The sequence below is a fragment of the Schistocerca nitens genome, chromosome 11 (genome assembly GCF_023898315.1).
Source record: "Schistocerca nitens isolate TAMUIC-IGC-003100 chromosome 11, iqSchNite1.1, whole genome shotgun sequence".
In the NCBI taxonomy this organism is placed as follows: Eukaryota; Metazoa; Arthropoda; class Insecta; order Orthoptera; family Acrididae; genus Schistocerca; species Schistocerca nitens.
The window spans coordinates 137,889,969-137,912,056 of NC_064624.1; the positions used below are offsets into that span (position 1 = coordinate 137,889,969).

Genomic DNA, 22,088 nt, shown 5'->3' on the forward strand with positions numbered 1-22,088 from the left:
GGAGAGGGGAGAGGACAGAGCCCTGGGGCACACCGGCAGAGGGGTAGAAGGTGTGGGAATTGGCATTATGGATGGTAACATAGGAGGGGCGGTGGGAGAGGAAGGAGGCCACCAGACGGATGTAGTTGATAGGAAGGTTTGGAGTTTAAACAGGAGACCGGGATGCCAGACATGGTCGTAGGCCTTTTCGAGGTCAAGTGAGACAAAAATGGCGGAGCGACGGGAGTTAAGCTGGAGGGAGAGGAGATGAGTGAGGCGGAGGAGTTGGTCATCAGCAGAGAAGGAAGGTCGAAAGCCACATTGGGTGTTTGGGAGGAGGTGGTTTTGGTGGAGGTGGAGATGGATGCGCCGGGAAAGGATGGATTCCAAGAGCTTGCTGAACACCGATGTGAGACAGATAGGACGATAGGAAGAGGCATCAGATGGAGGCTTATTGGGTTTGGAGAACATCAGGATACGGGAGGTTTTCCACAGGTCGGGATAGAAGCCAGTGGCAAGGATGACATAGTAGAGGGTGGCAAGGAGGGAAAGGAAGGAGGGAGGGCAGTGTTTGAGGTGGCGGTAGGTACAAGCAGCTTTTTTTTTTTTTTTACTTTATTGTCATTTTAAAGCCTATACAATAGGCAGGCTGGCAGCAGCACACTACGCTGCTCTTCAGCCAAAGAAGACATAAGCAGCAAAAACATGAGAAAAACATAAAAGTTACAAAATGGTGGGCGATAAAACAGGAGACACAGAGAGACAAACACGGAGCCGTTCACACTCGACGATAAAAACCACACTGCAAACTGTTGAGACGACGCACAAACACCGAAGAAGACGATGGCACTGGTGAACAATGGAGTGTGACGGTGAACACTGAACACTAAACACGACGACACACACGAGACACTGATGGCGGTGATCTCCGGCGCGCGAAAGTCCACGTAGCGTGTGCGAGTCCGGGGACCTGCCAAGAGGGGAACAGGGGTGAGGCGGGGGAGAGAGGAGAAAAGGATGCCAATGGCGGAGGGGACGGGGGCAGGAAGGAGAGGGACAGGGGAGGGGAGGCCCGGGGGAGGAGGGGAGAGAAAAGGAGGAGGGAGGGAAAAAAGGGAGAGAAGGGAGGGAGGGTGCCCTGAGGAGCAAGCACAGGAGGAGGGCGGGAGGATCAAAGTTGGTAGGAGGGGTAGATGGAGGGGAGGAGGGCATCATCAGGGAGGGGGAGCTGGCGGAAGCCACCTTGGGAGAGGGTGAGGAGGGTGGAGAGATGGAGACCGGGTGGGACATGGGAGTACAGGCGCGGCAGCGGGCGGGGGTGGGAGATGATCGGGGAGACGAGTGGGTGAGGAGGATCGAGTTTACGGGAGGTGTATAGGATTCGTATCCTTTCGAGGAAGAGGAGGAGGTGGGGGAAGGGGATAAGATCATACAGGATCCGCGTGGGGGAGGGGAGACGGATGCGATAGGCAAGGCGGAGAGCATGGCGTTCGAGGATTTGGAGGGATTTATAAAAGGAAGGGGGGGCGGAGATCCAGGCGGGATGGGCGTAACAGAGGATAGGGCGGATGAGGGACTTATAGGTGTGGAGGATGGTGGAGGGGTCCAGACCCCACGTGCGGCCGGATAGGAGCTTGAGGAGACGGAGTCGGGAACGTGCCTTGGCTTGGATTGTCTGGAGATGGGGAGTCCAGGAGAGGCGACGGTCGAGGGTGACGCCAAGGTACTTAAGGGTGGGGGTGAGAGCGATGGGACGGCCATAAACGGTGAGATAGAAATCAAGGAGGCGGAAGGAAGGGGTGGTTTTGCCTACAATGATCGCCTGGGTTTTGGAAGGATTGACCTTGAGCAACCACTGGTTGCACCAAGCGGTGAACCGGTCAAGATGGGATTGGAGAAGGCGTTGGGAGCGTTGCAGGGTGGGGGCAAGGGCAAGGAAGGTGGTGTCATCGGCAAACTGGAGAAGGTGGACGGGGGGTGACGGCGGCGGCATGTCCGCCGTGTACAACAAGTACAGAAGGGGGGAGAGGACGGAGCCTTGGGGCACACTGGCGGAGGGGAAAAAGGTGTAGGAATCGGTGTTATGGATGGTGACATGGGAAGGACGGCGGGAGAGGAAGGAACCGATCAGACGAACGTAGTTAATGGGAAGGGCGAAGGTTTGGAGCTTGAAGAGGAGACCGGAATGCCATACGCGGTCATATGCGCGTTCGAGGTCAAGAGAGAGGAAGATTGCGGAGCGACGGGAATTGAGCTGGTCGGAAAGGAGATGAGTGAGGTGAAGGAGGAGATCGTCGGAAGAGAAGGACGGCCGAAAGCCACACTGGGTAATAGGGAGGAGGCGGTGCTGGCGGAGATGCTGGTGGATGCGGCGGGTGAGGATAGATTCCAGGACCTTGCTGAAGACCGAGGTAAGGCTGATGGGACGGTAGGACGAGACGGCGGACGGCGGTTTGCCAGGTTTAGGAACATGAGGATACGGGAGGTTTTCCACAGGTCGGGGTAGTAACCGGTGGACAGGACTACATTGTAGAGCCTGGCCAGGGTGGAGAGAAAAGAGACAGGAGCTTCACGAAGGTGGCGGTAGGTGACACGATCGTGACCAGGAGCGGTGTTGCGTTTCGTGCGGAGTGTAGCAATGAGATCCTGTGTAGTGATAGGGGCATTGAGTTCCGTGTGTGCAATGTTGTCCAAGTACTGGAAACCAGGAGCGAGGGGAGGGGAAGAGGTGTCAGTTCGATCGCGGATATCCGGGAAGAGGGAGTAATCGAACTGGGGATCATCGGGGATGGAAAATACATCGGAGAGGTAGGAGGCAAAGTGATTGGCCTTACTAAGGGAGTCAGGGAAAGGGTGATCATCATGGAGAAGAGGATAATAGGGGGAGGGTTTAGTTCCGGTAAGGCGACGGAAGGCCGACCAGAACTTGGACGAGTTGATTGGTAGGGTAGCATTTAAACGGGTGCATGTCTGCCGCCAGTCCCGGCGTTTCTTAGCCGCGAGCAAATTACGAATGTGTCGCTGGAGTTGCCGGTGGCGTCGTAGTGTGTCCGGGTCATGCGTGCGGAGGAAGGCACGGTAGAGACGACGGGATTCACGGAGGAGGAGAACGGCCTGTGGGGGCAAGGTAGGACGGTGGGGGTGGATGGCGACAGTAGGGACGTGGGCCTCCACGGCCTCAGACAAGGTCTGCTGGAGAAAGGAGGCGGCTTGGGTGACATCGTCCGGGTGGTGGTAGGTGAGAGGGTGGCTATCGACCTGGGTGGAAAGGGTATCCCGGTAGGCATTCCAGTCGGCGCGGGAATAGTCGTGGACATACTTAGGGGGAGGGTCAGTACGAGGGTCGGGGCGAGGGCGACGACCGTCTGAAACGGTGAGGAGGACAGGGAGATGGTCGCTACCAATAGGCTCCAGGACATCCACCGTTATGCGGCCAAGGAGGTTGGGGAAGGAGAGGATAACATCAGGAGTGGAGTTGGATTCGGGACGGGTGTGCTGGGGGATGGGAATGAGGTCACCTTGAAGGGAGGAGAGGAACCGATGCCACCGCCGTAACTGGGCGGCGGAACGACTATGGATGTTGAGGTCGGCGGCGATCACGTAAGAGGAGAAGGTACGGTCAATGTGGGAGAGGAAGTCGAAGGGAATAGGGGCGTTAGGGCGGACATAGATGGTGGCGCAGGTAACGGTAAGGCCAGGGAAGAAGAGACTAAGGATCAGGTGTTCGGTGGGGTCGGGAAGGAGAGGTTGGAGCCGAACGGGGATCTGGCGATGGTGCCCAATGGCAACTCCGCCACGCGCAATGGGGAGGGGATTGTCGGAGCGGTGGAGGAGGTAGGGCGAAGTGTGGACGGTGTGGTGGGGTTGGAGGAAGGTTTCATTAAGGATGAAGGCATCCACGCGGTGGGAGGCAAGGGTATGGAGAAAGAGGTTCTTGTTGGCGGGGAGGGAGCGGATGTTGTTGAAAAGGATACGATGCTGTCGCGCCATGACAAGGATTTAAACGAGGGTGTCAAGGAGGGAGAAGGTGAAATGGGCCTGGTTATTGGAATAGGTGGCGAACATTTTAAGGTGGAATATGGAACGGGCGGCGAGGGAGATCTGTTGTAGGGTGTGGGGGCGCTGAAAGGGATGGACATTCTGAAGGACGATGGTGAGGAACCTGATGATGTCCTCAGCAGTGGGGGGGGGACGAAGGGAATTGCCAGGAGGGGTGGGGGCGTCCAGGGGACGGACAGGGACGGTGAGTTCAGGAGTGGTGGGAGGGGGTCGGGCTTTACATTTTTGGGAGTACGTGGGATGGGGGAGGTTGCAGGTATTGCAGGAGGGAGGGGATTGGAGATTAGGGCACTGCCGGAGGAAGTGCGCTTGCCGACAATGCGGGCAGGTGGGGGCCTCGCGGCATTCAGCTGTTGGATGCGCATTATAGCGCAGACACCTCTGGCAGCACAGGGATTGAGGAGGGGAACGGGAGGGGTCGACCTTGTACCGCTGATTGAAGAGGAGGGCACCCTCCTTCAGGAGTCGGTCAATGGAGGGGGCGTCCTCAGAGAAAACCCGCATAAGTCGGGTGGGACCGGCCGCGTTGAAAATGCGGCGGACCGCCCGCACCTCCAGCGTGGGATGGGCCTTCAGCTCCGCCAACACCTCCTCCTCCGTGATCGACGGGCTGAGCCGAGTGATCACGGCGGTGAGGGTCGGCGGGCGACGCGGTGGTTGGGGTTGGCGGGTAGGAGACGGAGAAGGAGCAGGGGTAAGGGAGGCGTTAGGACCAAAACGGGTGATGGGGAGGCGGGAGAGGATGTCAGAATGGAGGGTTGGGCTGGGGGAGGAGATGAGAACAGAGTCCCGTCTGGGGGTAAGGAGAGAGATGGGGATACCAGGGAAATGTTGGCGGAGGAGGAGGGAGAGATTCCGGGCCTCGAGAAAGGAAGGATCGGGGCGGGACAGGAGATATTTGTATAAACCGGGTGGGGAGGAGGAGGAGGAGGGGGGAGCGGGGTCTGGTGGGGAGACATCCATGGCACCCTGGGGTGGGGATAGAGGTCGGGGTGGGGCCTTTTTGGGGGCGGAGGAAGCGGGGGTGCCACTAGGGCGTTTGATGGCGGCAGAAGGGCGGGTGGTGACAGGAGGGACGGGAGCGACGGGTAGGTGGTGGGAAGGGACAGGTCCCGGTGTAGACGCAGCAGTCGGCGCCGGAGATGGTGACGGTGACGGTGCAGGCGAGGATGACGGCGATGGTAACGGCGACGATGAAGACGGTGGCGGCGGTGATGGCGAAGGGGACGGGGAGAGCTGGGCGTGGGCAGTGGCCCGACGGGCCACCACCCTAGCCGGAGCTGCAGTGACAGGCTGGGGGAGTGGGGGGAAAGGATCATAACGAGAGGAGCGAGAGGAAGAAGCGGGAGAGGGGGCGACAAAGATAGAGGGTGAAGGGAGAGTGAGGAGAGGCGGGATGGAAGGAGGGGGGTGGGACTGGGCACACCAAGTTATAGTGGTGGAAGCGGCGGAAGGGGATGTATAGACGATGGCGGTGGTGGCAGCGGTGGTGGGGGCGGACATGACGGTAGACAGAAACAAGAACGAACAGAACGGAGAGGAAAGGACAGAAACTGGGGACAGACAAAGACGGATGAAGACGAAGACGGCCGTAGACCAGGGTCAGGACGGCGGCGACCAGGCGGCACCGGATGGCGGTGGTGGCGGCGGCGGCGGCGGCGATGAACAGACGGACGGACGGACGGACGGACGGGCAGCAGACGGCGGCGAACAGACGGAGACACAACCGCCGAAGACAGAGATCACAACCTGAGAGTAGCCCAGGCGTTGCAACCTGACGTCGTCGACTGAGGGGATCCAACCCTCTGATGTACAAGAAGCAGAAAGTTACCATATCTAAAGAATACCTTACCAAGAAATTTTGTGGGTATGAAATATATTCTTCACAGACAAACCAAGGGCGAGGGTGGTTATTGCTATTTTATTAGCAGTATAGAGATAAATACTTGATATAACTACGGAATTCTTTCTTACTCTCAATATTTTCGTGCTGAACTTGTAAAGTAAAATAAGCAGCGCTTGAATACTTCAGTGTTGCTGGGCGCTGCCAACAGATGTCAGTGCGAGACGCCACCTCAGAAAATATGGCGATCATTTTAGCTCCGTCTGCAATTCGTGACTGGCCGAAAACGAGTCGGATTGGAGCAACTACACCTAAAAACAAAGCTTACGCAAACAATTCTGTGGGAGCTGTGACGTTAGCGTTCTGCGGTTGAGCAGTGCTATCTGTGGTAGAAGCGGTGTTTCATGTTTGGAAGCGTGGTCACTGCATGGGTTTGTTTTCTTAGCAATGACTGAAAGCATGGCTTTGTTTTCGTAACATTTGTGGCGGAAATCTTGTTCTCACTGTCATATGCGATTCGGATTGTTATTGAGCATCTGCTCAAAATGCCACGCAAGTGCTGTATGCCCTATTGTAGGGGAAACTACGACAACGGTTTAAAAGTTAGCGTCTTTTCATTCCCGTCTGATGAAGCATTAAGATTGAAACGGATCGCTGCAGTCCATAGGAAAGACTGGGAACCCAGTAAACAGTTCGTTGTAAGTATCTGTAATTTAAATTTATTTCTATATTGTTACCCTTTTTAATACTGTTATGTCACAGAACTGAAAATTCAAATCAATAGCCTATATATAACGAATCATTATACTTTTAAGCTCACTTTATGCAGTCCTCAGTTAGATTTCATTTGTCAGTTTACATTCTGCCTTTACGTTAACAGTGAAATATATGCATCTTTTCAGATATGTGAACTGCATTTCACTGCAGACGACATTGAGAAAATTACCAGTGCTTACGACCCAAAACTGGCAAACTCTTTACAGTTTACAGCACCTTTGGACCGTCCACGTTTAAAGAAACGTTCGTGAAAATTTATCGTAAAGGGTACTTGTAATCAGTTTACAGATTAAAGTACAGGTTCCTTAATTTTCTTACGATATTGTTAAATATCTAAGATCATTAAACATTGCTATACGAATCTCATGTATATCTCTCTCTACTTGCAGATGCTGTACCATCAAAGTTGCCAGGATGACCTACGTATTTATCTTCAAAACAAGCACCAGCTCAAGAAGATCCAGAGGGTCGCGAACGTTTGGAGAACCAAGCACTTGAGAAAGTCATTGAGCAGAGTGTGGAATCACACAAAAAATGATGGAGAAGAGTTCATTTGCTAGTTTAGAAGATTTTAAATCAAAATTATCTGATTGTGAAAAGCACAGTGACTGGGTCACGGGTGTTAAAGGATGCTCCTTATCTAAGTGTTTTGTGTCATGCCGTTATAAATAGTGATTTAGTGTTAAGTCCATTTGTGAAGGAAGCTGAGCTAAATTGTGCTGGTAAGATTAAATTATCAAACCAAGTAAGTGATACTGGTACAGTTAGCAATATTTTGAAAGAGTTGTATGTGATGTTTCATATAAATGAGGCTCCATTTGAGGCAAGTTTGTCTTGCATTGAAGACATTTTGGAAAACTTGTAAGAAAAATTACCAGAAAGTGAGCATAAAATTAAATTTTTGAAGGAACAAGTTTCATTTCCAAGATTTAATAGCCCAACACAGATTAGGTACGGGAGTGTTTCAATGATTTTATGGTCATTACCTTATTCCATCAGTCCACATGCATATAGGTTTTTCAGGAGTGCTCGTAATTTTTCCATTCCAAGTCCCAGTACTTTGTCAAAACTTTGCAGTAAACTTCCAACTAACCCAATCATTGAGCATCAGAGTGAGCAGTTTCTCAGTTACATACCACAAAAAGTTAGTGCTTTATCTGTGAATGATAAAACTGTCTTGTTGATGGATGAGATTTATTTAAAGTCACAACTTGACTATAAAGGTGGCAATGTTGTAGGTGGTGCTTTTAACACAGATGTGGTTTTGTGTGCAACTAGTGCTTATGTTTTTATGATCCAGAGTATGGATTCAGTGTACAAAGATGTGGTGCATATTCTCCCAGTTCACACAATTCAATTAAACTAGAAGCAGTGGGATTTCAGGTAATAGTAGTAGCTGTCAATAATGCTATTAATAAGAAAGCTATTTCTTACTTTTCTTCCCCCCCCCCTCCCTCCTAGTGTACAGATAAAATATGTTCATCCTGAGCAGACTTCTGCAGACCGCCCAATTTACTATTTTGTAGATACTGTACACATTTTAAAATGTAAACGCAACAACTGGGGTAACGAAAAGGACCAAATTTTGTGCTTTCCTTCTTTTAGTGATAGCTTGAAGGGAGGTCTTGCTTCTGTTACAGCACTGAAGGAACTACATTTACTAGAAAAAGGTGAACTATTGTAGTATGGCAGCACTTTAACACTTAAGTCACCATATCCAAATTCTTTTGAATGGCAAAATGTGAAATTAGCATTGCATATTTTTAATAACACGACAGTTGTTGCAATGCAACAACTAGGTGCAAGAAAGAATTTGAAAACTGGGAGAGTATTGCCACATTTGTAAAAATAATAAGTCAGTGGTTTGATATTAAACGTTGAAACGCTGCTGAAGGGTAAAAGGCTAAGAAATGTTTACCAAGAACAGATTACTCTCAATTGAAAACATATTCATGACTTTTTGAGAAACTTTCTCTCGTGGTTGTGTTCATGGGAAGATTGCAATGGAGGAAAGAAATTGACCAGAGAAACACACTTTGCTCTCAAACATACTACTGCAGCCTTTATTGATTTTAGTGAATACTGGCTGTGTGAGAAGAAGAGAACATATTTGCTCTTTGGGAAAATACAGACAGACAGTTTGAAGGACAGGTTTGGGAAATACCGCCAACTTAATGGGGGAAGTTACCATGTATCGCTAAGGCAGGTATTTGGAACAGAAGGAAAATTAAGGGCCCAGAGTATGTTTCCTTTTGTATTAAAGTCCAAAGTGTTTGGTGATGTTGTTGTAAGACCTAATTATGTTGATGCTGCTAGTTGTAGAATCCCAGGCTTTCAAGATATCGACAACCCAGAGCTATTAAATGTAGTAGTTGATGATAGTGATGTTGATGAAATAGAGTAAAACACTTGGCCATTACTCCATTATATTGCTCACACCAAGTGCATCTAAAATAAATTGTCCATATTGTGAAGGGTTTGTAACATCCGAAGAAACAAGACAAGCAGATGATTTGATAATGGCAAATGACAGGAGAGGTTTAACATACCCTAGCAGTGATGTAGTCACATGTGTTTCCTATGTATACTTAACACTATAAAAAATTCTTAAAGAAAAGGAAAAATTTGTTCCTGCAACAAGTAAATCAAAGAAATGTGCTTGTGAAAGAAGCAGCCATTAATGTGCCAAAAGACTTACTTCTTGGTTTCCATTGTTTAAAAGGTCACACTCTTGAATCTATCATACATTGTATATTGACTTGCAATGCAAATATTTTACTAAACAACTTTGTAAAACGAAAAAATGATGTGTGTGTGACAAAAGATGTAAGTATTTACAAAAGAATGAAAAAGTCTTGACATCTGACTCCTTGTCACAAAAAAATGTGAAATAAATGTTTTCTGGACGTTTACTTATTAAAGTGAAGCTTGTTAAGTATCACATGCCCCTTTTTCGTAAGTTATTAAATGAAAAAACTTGTAATAAATGATTTATATTATTTGCGGTGAATTTTTAAGGTCCCAGTGTAATTTTATTAACAATCAAGGAAAATCATTATTACTTATGTAGTCTAAACTACACTCCTGGAAATTGAAATAAGAACACCGTGAATTCATTGTCCCAGGAAGGGGAAACTTTATTGACACATTCCTGGGGTCAGTTACATCACATGATCACACTGACAGAACCACAGGCACATAGACACAGGCAACAGAGCATGCACAATGTCGGCACTAGTACAGTGTATATCCACCTTTCGCAGCAATGCAGGCTGCTATTCTCCCATGGAGACGATCGTAGAGATGCTGGATGTAGTCCTGTGGAACGGCTTGCCATGCCATTTCCACCTGGCGCCTCAGTTGGCCCAGCGTTCGTGCTGGACGTGCAGACCGCGTGAGACGACGCTTCATCCAGTCCCAAACATGCTCAATGGGGGACAGATCCGGAGATCTTGCTGGCCAGGGTAGTTGACTTACACCTTCTAGAGCACGTTGGGTGGCACGGGATACATGCGGACGTGCATTGTCCTGTTGGAACAGCAAGGTCCCTTGCCGGTCTAGGAATGGTAGAACGATGGGTTCGATGACGGTTTGGATGTACCGTGCACTATTCAGTGTCCCCTCGACGATCACCAGTGGTGTACGGCCAGTGTAGGAGATCGCTCCCCACACCATGATGCCGGGTGTTGGCCCTGTGTGCCTCGGTCGTATGCAGTCCTGATTGTGGCGCTCACCTGCACGGCGCCAAACACGCATACGACCATCATTGGCACCAAGGCAGAAGCGACTCTCATCGCTGAAGATGACACGTCTCCATTCGTCCCTCCATTCACGCCTGTCGCGACACCACTGGAGGCGGGCTGCACGATGTTGGGGCGTGAGCGGAAGACGGCCTAATGGTGTGCGGGACCGTAGCCCAGCTTCATGGAGACGGTTGCGAATGGTCCTCGCTGATACCCCAGGAGCAACAGTGTCCCTAATTTGCTGGGAAGTGGCGGTGCGGTCCCCTACGGCACTGCGTAGGATCCTACGGTCTTGGCGTGCATCCGTGCGTCGCTGTGGTCCGGTCCCAGGTCGACGGGCACGTGCACCTTCCGCCGACCACTGGCGACAACATCGATGTACTGTGGAGACCTCACGCCCCACGTGTTGAGCAATTCGGCGGTACGTCCACCCGGCCTCCCGCATGCCCACTGTATGCCCTCGCTCAAAGTCCGTCAACTGCACATACGGTTCACGTCCACGCTGTCGCGGCATGCTACCAGTGTTAGAGACTGCGATGGAGCTCCGTATGCCACGGCAAACTGGCTGACACTGACGGCGGCGGTGCACAAATGCTGCGCAGCTAGCGCCATTCGACGGCCAACACCGCGGTTCCTGGTGTGTCCGCTGTGCCGTGTGTGTGATCATTGCTTGTACAACCCTCTCGCAGTGTCCGGAGCAAGTATGGTGGGTCTGACACACCGGTGTCAATGTGTTCTTTTTTCCATTCCCAAGAGTGTATTATGTGGAAGGTTACCTAATTATAAAATCGAATACGCAGCAAGGCAATGCTGTAAGTGCTTAAAATTTTATGTCGCATAAAAAGTAGGTAGTGGTGACTGAAAAAATAGGATTAATGATTTATTTTATTTGTAGGCTAATTTTGAAGGTCCTAGTGTATTTTTTTTTTTTTTTTTTTGCATTCAAGGGAAATCATTATTCCTTAGGTAGTCGAAATATTGCGTTGGTTACCTAATTGTAAGATCTAATCAGCAGCAAGGTGACGCTATAAGTGCTTAAAATTCTAAAAAGTAGGTAGTTGTGACTATATGAACTGCCTTTGAAGAAACAGGATCCAATATTTATATAAATCTTTTTCACTCGATCGTGTTACGCCACAATTCATCATTTACAAACTAGGTGATACAGTATGCAGTACTCTCTTAGTTGAAGGTTTCATTGTTTTCGTTACTTCTATCATTAGTTAAATAGCGAATGTGCATTCCCTTGCACTACTTCAGTGCTAGTTTCTGAACTCAGTCGCAGAGCTGTGACGTCACAGCAGGCGTTGTGAAACTTTGTTTCTTGGTGGTGTTGATAGGAGAAGTACGAATAGGTTTGTTGAAACAGTCGCCGGCGGGCTCACACGCATGCGCGTTGCAAACAGAAAACGTACCGTCGCCGTGTTTTTTAAATTTTGCCTGTGTACTTTCTGTATGTCTTCACTAGCGTCATCAACCCCATGTTTTCTCTGTTTTTACTTCTGCAACTTTTCCGCCACTTTACCGTTTTTAACAAAGTCACCGTTTTATTGCCTTTTTATATCGTTTATTATCTTCCCATAATGTGTTTTTTTTTCTCTTTTCTTATTTGGGCTTTACGCTTCTATCGCCAGGGGGCATTGACATTCAGTAAGGGGAATAAATTAACATCTCGAGGGTTGGATCCCCTCACTTCCAAATCGGACGATTATGCCATCCGGGCTGCTTTCAAGGTGCCTTTGCCATCTGTCTGCCGGCTGCCGCCCGGTGCTCCCCACCACCACCGCCGCCGCCGGCGTCCCCCTGTCCTCATCACAGCCACCCTCCATATTTGTCTATTTCCCCATTTCAGTGACTCCTATTGCGAATGGACAACGAATTCCATCATGGACACACCCACTAGCACCATCATTTACGCCTCTACTTGCCCCGCATCCACCATTACCTCGTGAAGTGCCTCCCATTACCTTAAACAATGTCCTAACCTTGGCCTCGTACTTCCTGCAACACCTGCTACGAATTCCACTCCACCCACTCCTCCAAATGCAAATCCTGAGCTCACTGTCCCCATTCACCACATTGACCAGCCCATCCATCCCATCAATTTCCTCCACCCTCCCCCTACAGCTGAAGACATCTGGTTCCTGACCATTGTTCTGCAGAATATCCACCCACTGCAACATCCCCACACAATCCAGCAGATCTCCCTTGCTGCTGCTCCGTCTTCCATTTCAATAGATACGCCACTTACTCTCACAACCAGGCCCACTTTATCTTCATATGCCTAGACACTTGTTTAAGCTCCTCTCTGCTCTTCCCCTCCCACTCTGCTGAGCTACTGACAGACAAAACAACGAAACTGTCGTCTGAAGAACACGTGTCTGATTTCTACCAACCACATACAGGCCCATTCTGAGTGCTGCGCAGAGTGCCAAAAGACTACGTGATAGATTGGAACGGAAAGCCGGGCTTTTCTTAGTACGAAAACACACAGCAATCACAGACAATTCTAGCTACTTAATCCATGGCAGCAAATGGATAAATGTATGTACAATAATGCTGGGAGTGGAATGACAAATCGACATGATTGGACTGAGCGCCCTTTATTTGACAAAATAATACTAATCTGGAATCTAGATTTCTAATTTTTATGATGGCATTCAGATCCACAGATACCATTCACCACATCAACCAGCTCTGTGCTGCATTGTGCAGCTACCTACTGCCAGGTACTCCATATCAATGACATCATGAGAGAGCAGAATGGGACGCTCCGCGGAACTCACAGACTTTGAACATGGTCAAGTGATTGGGTATCACCTGTGTCATACGTCTGTATGCGAAATTTTCACACTCCTAAACATATCTAGGTGCACTGTTTCCGATGTGATAGTGGAGTGGAAACTAGAAGTAACATATACAGCACAAAAGCGTACAGACCGACCTCGTCTGTTGACTCGCAGAGACCGCCGTCAATTGGAGAGGATCGTTATGTGTGGTAGGCAGACATCTATCCTGACTGTCACACAGGAATTCAAAACTGCATCAGGATGCACTGCAAGTACTATGAAAGTCAGGCAGCAGGTGAGAAACTTGGTTTTCATGGTCGAGCAGCTGTGCATAAGCCACACATCACGCCGGTAAATGCCAAACGACGCCCCGTTCGGTGTAAGGAGAGTAAACATTGGACGATTGAACAGTGGAAAAACGTTGTGTGGAGTGACGTATCGCGGTACACAATCTGGCATCCAATGAACAGGGTGCGGGTATGGCAAATGTCTGGTGAACATCATCTGCTAGCGTATGTAATGCCAACAGTAATCTTCAGATGTGGTGGTGTTATGGAGTGGTCGTGTTTTTCATGGAGGAGGCTTGCACCCCTTGTTGTTTTGTGTTGCACTATCACAGCATGGCCCTACATTGATGTTTTAAACACCTTCTTGCTCCCACTGTTGAAGATCAAGTCGGGGGTGGCGATTGCACCTTTCAACACGATCGAGCACCTATTCGTAATGCACGGCCTGTGGGGGAGTGGTTACACGACAATAACATCCCTCTAAAGGACTGGCCTGCACAGAGTCTTGACCTGAATCCTACAGAACACCTTTGGGATATTTTGGAATGGCAACTTCGTGCCAGGCCTCACCGACAGACATCAGTACCTCTCCTCAGTGCAGCACGCCGTGAAGAATGGGCTGTCATTCCCGAAATAACCTTCCAGCACCTGATTGAACGTATGCCTGCAATAGTGGAAGCTGTGATCAAGGCTAAAGGTGGGCCAACACTGTACTGAATTCCAGCATTACCGATGGAGGGCGCCACGAACTTGTAAGTCATTTTCAGCGAGGTTTCCGGATACTTTTGATCACATAATGTATGTTTCGTAGGGGGAAACTGCTGTTTATTTTCAAGCTTTTACGTGAATATACAGTGCTATTACAAATTATTGAAGCGATTCATAAATTCACTGTAGCTCCATTCATTGGCATATGGTCACAACACACCACAGATACGTAGAAAAACTCATAAAGTTTTATTCGGCTGAAGCCGCACTTCAGGTTCCTGCCGCCAAAGCGCTCGGGAGCGCAGTGAGACAAAATGGCGACAGGAGCCGAGAAAGCGTATGTCGTGCTTGTAATGCACTCACATCAGTCACTCATAACAGTGCAACGGCACTTCAGGACGAAGTTCAACAAAGATCCACCAACTGCTAACTCCATTCGGCGTTGGTATGCGCAGTTTAAAGCTTCTGGATGCCTCTGTAAGGGGAAATCAACGGGTCGGCCTGCAGTGAGCGAAGAAATGGTTGAACGCGTGCGGGCAAGTTTCACGCATAGCCCGTGGAAGTCAACGAATAAAGCAAGCAGGGACCTAAACGTACCACAGCCGACGGTTTGGAAAATCTTACGGAAAAGGCTAAACCAGAAGACATACCGTTTACAATTGCTACAAGCCCTGACACCCGATAACAAAGTCAAACGCTTTTAATTTTCGGCGCGGTTGCAACAGCTCATGGAAGAGGATGCGTTCAGTGCGAAACTCGTTTTCAGTGATGAAGCAACATTTTTTCTTAATGGTGAAGTGAACAGACACATTGCGCGAATCTGGGCGGTAGAGAATCCTCACGCATTCGTGCAGCAAATTCGCAATTCACCAAAAGTTAACGTGTTTTGTGCAATCTCACGGTTTAAAGTTTACGGGCCCTTTTTCTTCTGCGAAAAAAACGTTACAGGACACGTGTATCTGGACATGCTGGAAAATTCGCTCACGCCACAACTGGAGACCGACAGCGCCGACTTCATCTTTCAACAGGATGGTGCTCTACTACACTTCCATCATGATGTTCGGCATCTCTTAAACAGGAGACTGGAAAACCGATGGATCGGTCGTGGTGGAGATCATGATTAGCAATTCGTGTCATGGCCTCCACGCTCGCCTGTCTTAACCCCATGCGATTTCTTTCTGTGGGGTTATGTGAAAGATTCAGTGTTTAAACCTCCTCGACCAAGAAACGTGCCAGAACTGCGAGCTCGCATCAACGGTGCTTTCGAACTCAATGATGGGGACATGCTGCCCCGAGTGTGGGAGGAACTTGATTATCGGCTTGATGTCTGCCGAATCACTAAAGGGGCACATATCGAACATTTGTGAATGCCTAAAAAAACTTTTTGAGTTTTTGTATGTGTGTGCAAAGCATTGTGAAAATATCTCAAATAATAAAGTTATTGTAGAGCTGTGAAATCGCTTCAGTCATTTGTAATAACCCTGTACTTTGCGCATCCTTTTGCAAGCGAGAAGATATCGTGAAGTAGGATTGGGAAAGGCTGTAAATTAACCATCTATGTCCCTTTATTGAGTCCAGATGTGTGAGAACTGGTTGAACAGAGAGATTGTCAAATACCCTGGGAAATGTAGTAGCACCCCAGACAATAACACCTGATTGTGTTCCCGTACGGCGGGACTGTCTGTCTGATATCCCACCACTGTCTGCAGCTTCTCCAGACAAGTGTTCGTTGGTATTCAGGGCTCAGTTCGAAGTGGGACTAATCACTGAAGACAATTCTACTCGACTCAATGGGATTCCAGGCCGAATGTGTCCGACACCACTGAATACGAGCTTGATGCTGTACAGGGGCGACGTGAACTCAGCCCCTTTCTGTGAGCCGCCTGTTAATGGTCCCTACAGTAAATGAAGTACCAGTTGCAAGTCAGCTCGACAATAATGATGAATCCGGCGCTCTGAGTGTCTCTCTGATGACTGCTCCGACCTCACGTTCTGTCATCTCCCGAGGTCAAGCACTTCCTTCTTGATGCTATGTTTGGCCACTGTTTACCCATTCCTGCTAACATCGGAAAATAGTGGCATCACTCCCCTCAGATGATGAGCGATTCGTCTATTACTCCAACTGTTTTCTTGACACATCAATTCGGGATAAAATCGCGAACTTTGGACCATAGCGCCCATCGTCATCGTCAGGATGACACATGAATTTAAGCATATAACATGTTTGATTTTTTTCTATTTTTAATGAAGTGCCTTTGATCCGTGTGCTTGTTTCCCCTGTGCTCCCCACTTCTACAACTAGTCTCGCACCTATATCACCCACATGAACAGGCTATAGCATTGTACGGAATTCTTCTATAGCTTGTCGTTTATGGGTTAAGTGCAGCAATCGAGAGTACTTGCGCGGATTCCATGGTCATGATATGTAGCATGTTGCCAAATGTTTTCCGATGATTGTCACCAGCGCCAACCGAAAATATTCCCCTTCAACGTAGGATAGATATTCGAAGGATGTAGCATCGCTGTTCTCAACAATGTAGGTGGCTGTATGTCCGAACATCCATAGCGCTACATTTTCTTTCATAACTGGTCATCACATGCGGTCCCGCCACACCCCTTCACGAACGTTCAGATAGCGTGCTGAAATGTTACGTTATAAATGTATAAAGAAGTAGCCCTAGTTTTAATTATCGCCTGAAAATATCTTAAATAATTTTGCATATAAAAATAAATTTGTATATAATTGAAAGAAACGATGTACTAATGAGATGATGTATTTCTAGTTATTTATGAATTATTTTGTAAAGAAGTATCTTTGAGTTAAAATGTTGAAACAAAATGTAGTAGGTACGCTCGTTTGTCTAACGATATAAAAAAAAGCTGAAGGCGACTTGTTTTCCCTCTCTCCCTTTTAGCCTGCGGTACCGAGATAAGCTGTGTAGTGTCACATGTGTGCTTTTGTGAAATAATAATGTCAATTTCATCTTAAGTAGCCGTGTTTCATTTGAAGATCCCTTTCCTTGCTGTTCACGTTACACATGAGTTTAATATGGATTTCTTAGTGCAGTTTCGGGCTGTATCGGAGAGAAGTTGTTTCTGGGATTGTTTGGGGGTCATGGCCGAACACTGTTAGCGGTCATTCGCAGTTTAATCAATCACATTATAATTCATACGTCCCTGAGATTATTTTTATCTATGTTTATCTCTCGAAATCGGGGCAATGTTATAACGCGAACGGTGTAGTATTCAGATCGGTCGTTTGCCTCCAAAGAATGTTGTCTATCAATGCACTCGCCGGTCTGATATAATGACGATGCTGGAAGACAGCATAGCGTAGGTATAATCCGTTCATCATAAGAATAAAACTGATGTAACCATTACGTCATGTATTCTTGTATGTTTGCTTCAATATAATTGGATTTCGTTTCACGTGGAGCGGAAACCAATCTGAGACCAGTACAGTCAAGTACGATCATAAGGGTACGTTTCGTGCTGTGTTACACGCACACAGAGTGAGCGATAATGCGGGACAACAGCTATACCGGAGCATCAAACTTGGACAGCACTGGCCAGCCAGCGGTCCAACATACCTGCAATGATGTGAACAGTTGCGGTTCAGATGTAAAACGAGACGAGGAAAGAAACAAGATAGCTTCGAATGTCATTTAATTTTTAAAGAGAATGAAACTATATTTGGAGAAACTCCACCACTACCGCTCACTTCTTCAGTCACCAGACGGCAAGCATGAAATGCAATTGTTGTCACCTGACATGGTGTTCTAATTACAAACAAGAGTGATGAAAATTTCCAACTTAAACATAGCGAGCTGTGTGTAATGTAAAAGCATACTGCAGTGATTTCATCCTACTGTTGAACACTGAAGCCACTAATGTATTTATTACAGTCAGTCATCTGGTGATCTCTTAGCTCCTGTGTTATCGGAGTCGGAGAAATACATTTCAGTTCTGGAAGTGTCATCTGCTACGTTGATAACGACCCTATCTACATAAGAATACACGATGCCAACCAGCCACCCCATTTTCTCTTCTTCTTTTTTGACGAGCCGTTCTGTATCCCGCCAGCGTTGCGTGACGTGTGAAAAAACTGCGTGCGTTTGTACCAGTAGTCTACGTCTGGCAGTTGGCAAGTCTTGTTATTTCTTTGGCCAATTCCCTTCATTTGGCAGCAGATCAGTTCTGCTGAGTTCCTATTGTAATGGTACAGTGGCAAATGTAAAAATCCAGAATTTGTATGCCATGCTCGATGCTGTGAAAAGACTTGTTTTTCATGTTTTTACGAGGCTTATCTACATCTGTGGTATAAAACGATAAAGATAGTTCAAATAAAAAGTGTTTGGTTTTTCATTTTTGTCTTAAAACTTATATTCTTATGTTTTCATAAATAAGCAACTTTTGTTAACAGTCATTCATAAAAATCGATAATTCAGAATTTATATACCCAATAAAAACGAGAATTTCGCATGCAATATGTAATTAGAAACAAGAATTCGTACATTATTCATAAAAAGTTATGATGAGTTCTAGAATTACGAGATGTAGCTATTTCAAATTGAATGAGAAAAAAAATGACTATGGGGAAATTGTAACCAGGGAACAAACGCCCACAGCAGGCTACCGATTCAGCAAAACCTGCAGTTTAGATGTGTAACTGCACTGTGTCTAACACAGTCCGTCAGAAAAGTTCAAAGCCGATTACCTGTGTAAATTTATGAAAAACATTAAGAACAATCTATTTTTCGGCCCTTTTTTTAACCCTGTTTCACTATGGAACAGTCTGTAGCCTAAGGTATTTTCATTCCGCGTATTAACAGCGCGACATTCAGAGCTCAACAATAAAGATGCTGTGACTGTAGAGCATTTTTGAAATTAAATTAAAATACGTAGCTAAACCGTTATTAAGAAAAAGGTTGGTGGCTCTTAATAGATTTGAACATCATAACGTTTTATTTAATGTAGCTAATACATAAGTAGGACCTACTTCCAAGAATGTAATAACACCAGTGTACGTCTGCTAGTGCTTCTGACCTATCATCGCGATTGTGTTTTTTTACACCAGGTTTATTCTTATGATGAACTCCATATCCATAACGCCATGTCTACCGCTAGCGTCTGCCACTTCCATTTCTTTTTTTTTTTTTCCTTTATTGAATTTTGATTACGCCCTAAGGGGGCGGGCTGGCAGCAGCTTAGTACGCTGCTCTGCAGCCTACAGACTTTTTAAAACGTAAGAAGAAGATAAGAAACAATAAAAGCAGGGGATAAAACGGTGACTAAATTGTAAAACGGTGGAAAATTGTGGAAAGCTAAAACATAAAGCAAACGGTTGGCAAAGCCAATAAGATACACAAGAAGCAGACAGGTAACATAGTAAACAGACAATTAAAAAACACAGCCACAGTCTGGTTTCTGTTCGCAAGAGATAAAAAAACCACACCCAGCGACAGTATGACGTCTGTTTGCAACACTTCGGAAAAGACACAACACTGAACCCTCACTGTAAACATTGCACTAAAATGTCGGCACAAAGATGACACACCATAGCCGAGGGCAGATGGGGTGGGGGCTGGATAGATGGGGGGGGGGGTAAAACAAGGAGGGAGGAGAGGAAAAACGAAAGGGGGAGGAACCAAAGGAGGTAGAGGACTCATAAGGGGGGGGAGGGTCAGGGCAGATGCGAGAGGGAATGGGAAAAGGCAGAGAATGGAAATGCAAGAGGACTCAGGGGAAAGAAGGCAGGCAGAGATGGTAGGTGGGGAAAAAAGAGGATGGAAGGGGAGCCCAGGAAAAGGACGGAGGTAAGGAGTGGGTGAGGATCAGAGTTGATAGGAGGGATAAATGGAGTGAGAGAGGACATCATCAGGGAGGGGGAGTTGATGGAAGCCACCTTGGGAGAGGAGATGAAGTGTGTAGAGATGGATGGTAGGGTGACACAACAGTGGAGAGGTGGCAGGGGGCGGGGATGGGAGAGGAGAGGAGCAACCAGGGGGTGAGGGGGATCTAGGTGGCGGGAGGTGTAGAGTATGCGGATATGTTTGAGGAATAGGAGCAGATGGGGGAAAGGAATGCGGTCATAGAGGATCCGCATGGGGGATGGGAGGCGTATACAGAAGGCGAGGGGGATTGCATGACACTCAAGGATCTGGAGGGACTTATAGAATTTGGTGGGAGCAGATATCCAGGCGGGACTGACATAACAGAGTATGGGACGGATTAAGGATTTGTAGGTGTGGAGGATGGTAGAGGGGTGCAACCCCCATTTCCAGCCAGAGAGGAGTTTGATGAGTGGGTGGCAGTTGTGGGCCTTGGATTGGATGGAGCGGAGATGAGGGATCCAAGTGAGGTGACGGTCAATGGTGAGGCCAAGGTAGGCGAGGGTGGGGTTGAGGTGGAAAGGACAGGCGCAGATGGTAAGGGAGAAATCCAGGAGCCAGAAGGAGCGAGTGGTACGACCTACGATGATTGCCTGGGTCTCGGAGGGATTGATTTTCAGGAACCACTGGCTACACCATGCGGCAAAAAGGACAAGGTGATTCTGGAGAAGGCTTTGGGACTGTTGGTGGGTAGGAGTGAGGGCGAGGAATGTGGTGTCATCGTCATATTGCAAGAGGTGTACTGGAATGGAGGTGGGGCATATCTGCCATGTACAGGAGGTAGAGGAGAGGGGAGAGGACAGAACCCTGAGGCACACCGGCAGAAGTGTAGAAGGTGCGGGAATTGGGATTATGGATGGTAACATAGGAGGGGCGGCGGGAGAGGAAGGAGGCCATCAGTCGGATGTAGTTGACAGGAACGGCGTAGGTTTGGAGTTTAAACAGCAGACCGGGATGCCAGACACAGCCGTAGGCCTTTTCGAGGTCAAGGGAGACAAAAATGGCGGAGCGATGGGAGGTAAGCTGGAGGGAGAGGAAATGAGTGAGGTGGAGGAGTTGGTCATCGGTGGAGAAGGAAGGTCGAAAGCCACATTGGGTGTCAGGGAGGAGGTGGTTTTGGTGGAGGTGGTGATGGATGCGCCGGGTAAGGATGGATTCCAAGAGTTTGCTGAACAACGATGTGAGACAGATAGGACGGTAGGAAGAGGAATCAGATGGAGGCTTGTTTGGTTTGGAGAACATCAGGATACAGGAGGTTGCCACTTTCAGGTGACAACGCCAATTACTGAAGCAGCTGCATCACAGCGGAAAGCGTTTGTCACGCAATTGCTGGGAACTGCCTTAATACATATGGTGGTAGTCTGTTATCTTTATCTGGCGAACACGTTCAGACCCTAATTAAAACATTCAACTCGCTCTTTCTTCTAAACTGGAGTCAAAACTGAAGGGAGAAAGAATCGGCACTGCAGCAATTGCAAGAGTGGCTACTGTGCGTCCATCTGTTGATGACGGCAGGAGTGGGGCCGTTATTCGATACCTGCCTAACGTAAAAGTCGGGTTTACGGCCCCTGTTCGGATATTCGTGGATGATTCGTTTAAGGAAAGCTTATTTATAAAAAAAAGATATTTATTCTTTAATGATAATCATGTGAGTGAGAATTAGACTGAATGGTTCCTGACGATGGCTTCTTACTCGTTTCTACTATTTATGGCAAATGCTATTCATAAATGCAATCGCAAGCAGTAGTGTCATCTCCGGCAGTAATTAGTTTGAATACCGCCCTTCGATTTGTGCTATTCTGGCACCTATCGAAGTGATAGGTGTTGCAGGTGCCAGCCAGCCAGCCAGCCAGCCAGCCAGCCAGCCAGCCAGTCAGCCAGCCCGTCGGCGTGCGTCGGTCCAGCCAGCAGCCAGCAGCGGTCTCTGCCAGCGGCGGTCCTCGCCAGCAGCGGTCCCCGCCGGCAGCCAGCAGCGGTCCCCACCGGCAGCCAGCAGCGGTCTACGCCAGTAG

The 22,088-nt window shown here is 48.0% G+C and overlaps 1 protein-coding gene across 4 annotated transcripts in view; it reads left to right on the forward strand.

Moving 5' to 3' along the window:
- Positions 1–6,204: 6,204 nt before the first annotated feature.
- Positions 6,205–22,088, forward strand: part of LOC126213244 (THAP domain-containing protein 1 B-like) — a 167,391-nt gene continuing 151,507 nt past the window's right edge. Inside the window, exons 1-3 of one of the 4 annotated variants that reach the window (XR_007541116.1) lie at positions 6,210–6,579; positions 6,784–6,901; positions 7,048–7,539. Coding sequence is in view for 1 of the 4 variants with exons in the window: in XM_049940902.1 (XP_049796859.1) it covers positions 6,427–6,579 (153 nt within the window). In the remaining 3 variants the exon portion in view is untranslated. Of the gene's footprint in view, positions 6,580–6,783; positions 6,926–7,047; positions 7,540–22,088 lie in introns of those variants that run through there. The other 3 variants (XR_007541115.1, XR_007541114.1, XM_049940902.1) reach the window with 3 other exon arrangements.